Genomic DNA, 1,344 nt, shown 5'->3' on the forward strand with positions numbered 1-1,344 from the left:
GAAGCCCCTCCAGTCTTCCTACTTATACCTCCTCATATTTTTGTTGTATTTATACTGAGCCATCTTATTGATGTCCTAGTCTGAAGGCAACTTGATTCTATTCGCCCTATTGAAAAGTGCTCCTGTCTTTCCGCGGAGTTTTTCCACGTGCGTATTCCACCATTCTGCTCCTTTCCTATACTTATATGTGCTTGTGGGGCAATTTTTTTCATACGATGTAGTCAGAGCTCTCCGCGGAAAATCCGCGGCGTACTTTAACTCATCAATACTGCTGTAGTTTGTCGGAAATTCCCTTCCTCTGAGTTCCTGTTTATGTGACTCCCAGAGTGTATTTCTAGGGTTTCTGATTTTTAAAACCACTGGTTTACCTAGGTTTAGCTAAAACAGGATATATTTGTGGTCCGAGAGAGACTCCTCATTAGAGACTCTCCAGTCCAATACCCTACTCCTCAGCCGCTCTGAGCATAGAGTCAGATCGAGAATCTCACTCCTGTTTATAATCTGGAATGTGGGAGTATCACCTCGATTCAGAATCTCCATATCAGTGCCCGCTAGGTGTTCCATTAAATCTCTTCCTCTGTCATTTATATTCGTGCTCCCCCGCACCCTATGGTGAGAGTTCCCATCACATCCCAACAGCAGAGGAATCCTGTTCTTCTGGCAGTGCTGAATTAAAATGTCCACCTCTATAGGAGGCGGGGATCTATCCGCATCGCCAGGGAAATAAGCCGATGCAATTACAACCTCTAGTCTTTCCCCGGAAAGCTTAGGAACCAAAATCGGATCCATACCCTTGACAGCTATGCATGCCCTTGGCGCTTTTTCGAGTGGCCCCTTATAAATGGTGCCACACCCTGGCAAGCCACTAATCCTTTCTCTGTATAACCAGGGTTCTTGGATCAGGACGAGCCATGTCTGCATCACTGACATGCGTCTGGCTAGAACCGCCGAGACGCCTTTGCTGTGGTGCAAATTTATATGCATCATGAAGATTCCCGTCTTAGCCATTAAAATACTAGGCCGGGGTAGCTCTGGACGCTTCTGGTCCCCTTGAGGAACCCTATTGGGTCACCCTGAAGGTAACACTACCTGTCTCTAAATAGGGCCGGTTGTCCAGAGCCGCAAGAGCTCTGATTGCGGATTCAGGAAGTCCGACTACCAGGATCCAGCCACTCCTCTTCTGAATGGATCCCTGCCCGTTGGAGTATACCTTCCATGAATCCGTCTTCCGAGTCGGATTTTGGAACCTCAGACGACCCAGAACGGTCGTCGGATTCTCGGGTTTTTCGTGAATCAGAACGGTCGCCCTGCGGTACCATTGCAGACATTCCGTCCTCCTGAGCT

At 48.1% G+C, this 1,344-nt stretch overlaps 1 protein-coding gene across 1 annotated transcript; it reads right to left on the reverse strand.

Moving 5' to 3' along the window:
- Nucleotides 1–378: 378 nt before the first annotated feature.
- Nucleotides 379–1,008, reverse strand: LOC117181032. Its single transcript, XM_033373601.1, has one exon. It carries the CDS (start codon nucleotides 1,006–1,008, stop codon nucleotides 379–381), a length of 630 nt encoding a protein of 209 aa, XP_033229492.1.
- Nucleotides 1,009–1,344: the final 336 nt, after the last annotated feature.

The sequence above is a fragment of the Belonocnema kinseyi genome, chromosome 10 (assembly GCF_010883055.1).
Source record: "Belonocnema kinseyi isolate 2016_QV_RU_SX_M_011 chromosome 10, B_treatae_v1, whole genome shotgun sequence".
In the NCBI taxonomy this organism is placed as follows: domain Eukaryota; kingdom Metazoa; phylum Arthropoda; class Insecta; order Hymenoptera; family Cynipidae; genus Belonocnema; species Belonocnema kinseyi.

Excerpts from the sequence above, each read along its gene's own strand:
- LOC117181032 (XM_033373601.1), bottom strand. The coding sequence starts at position 1,008 with ATGGCTAAGACGGGAATCTTCATGATGCATATAAATTTGCACCACAGC.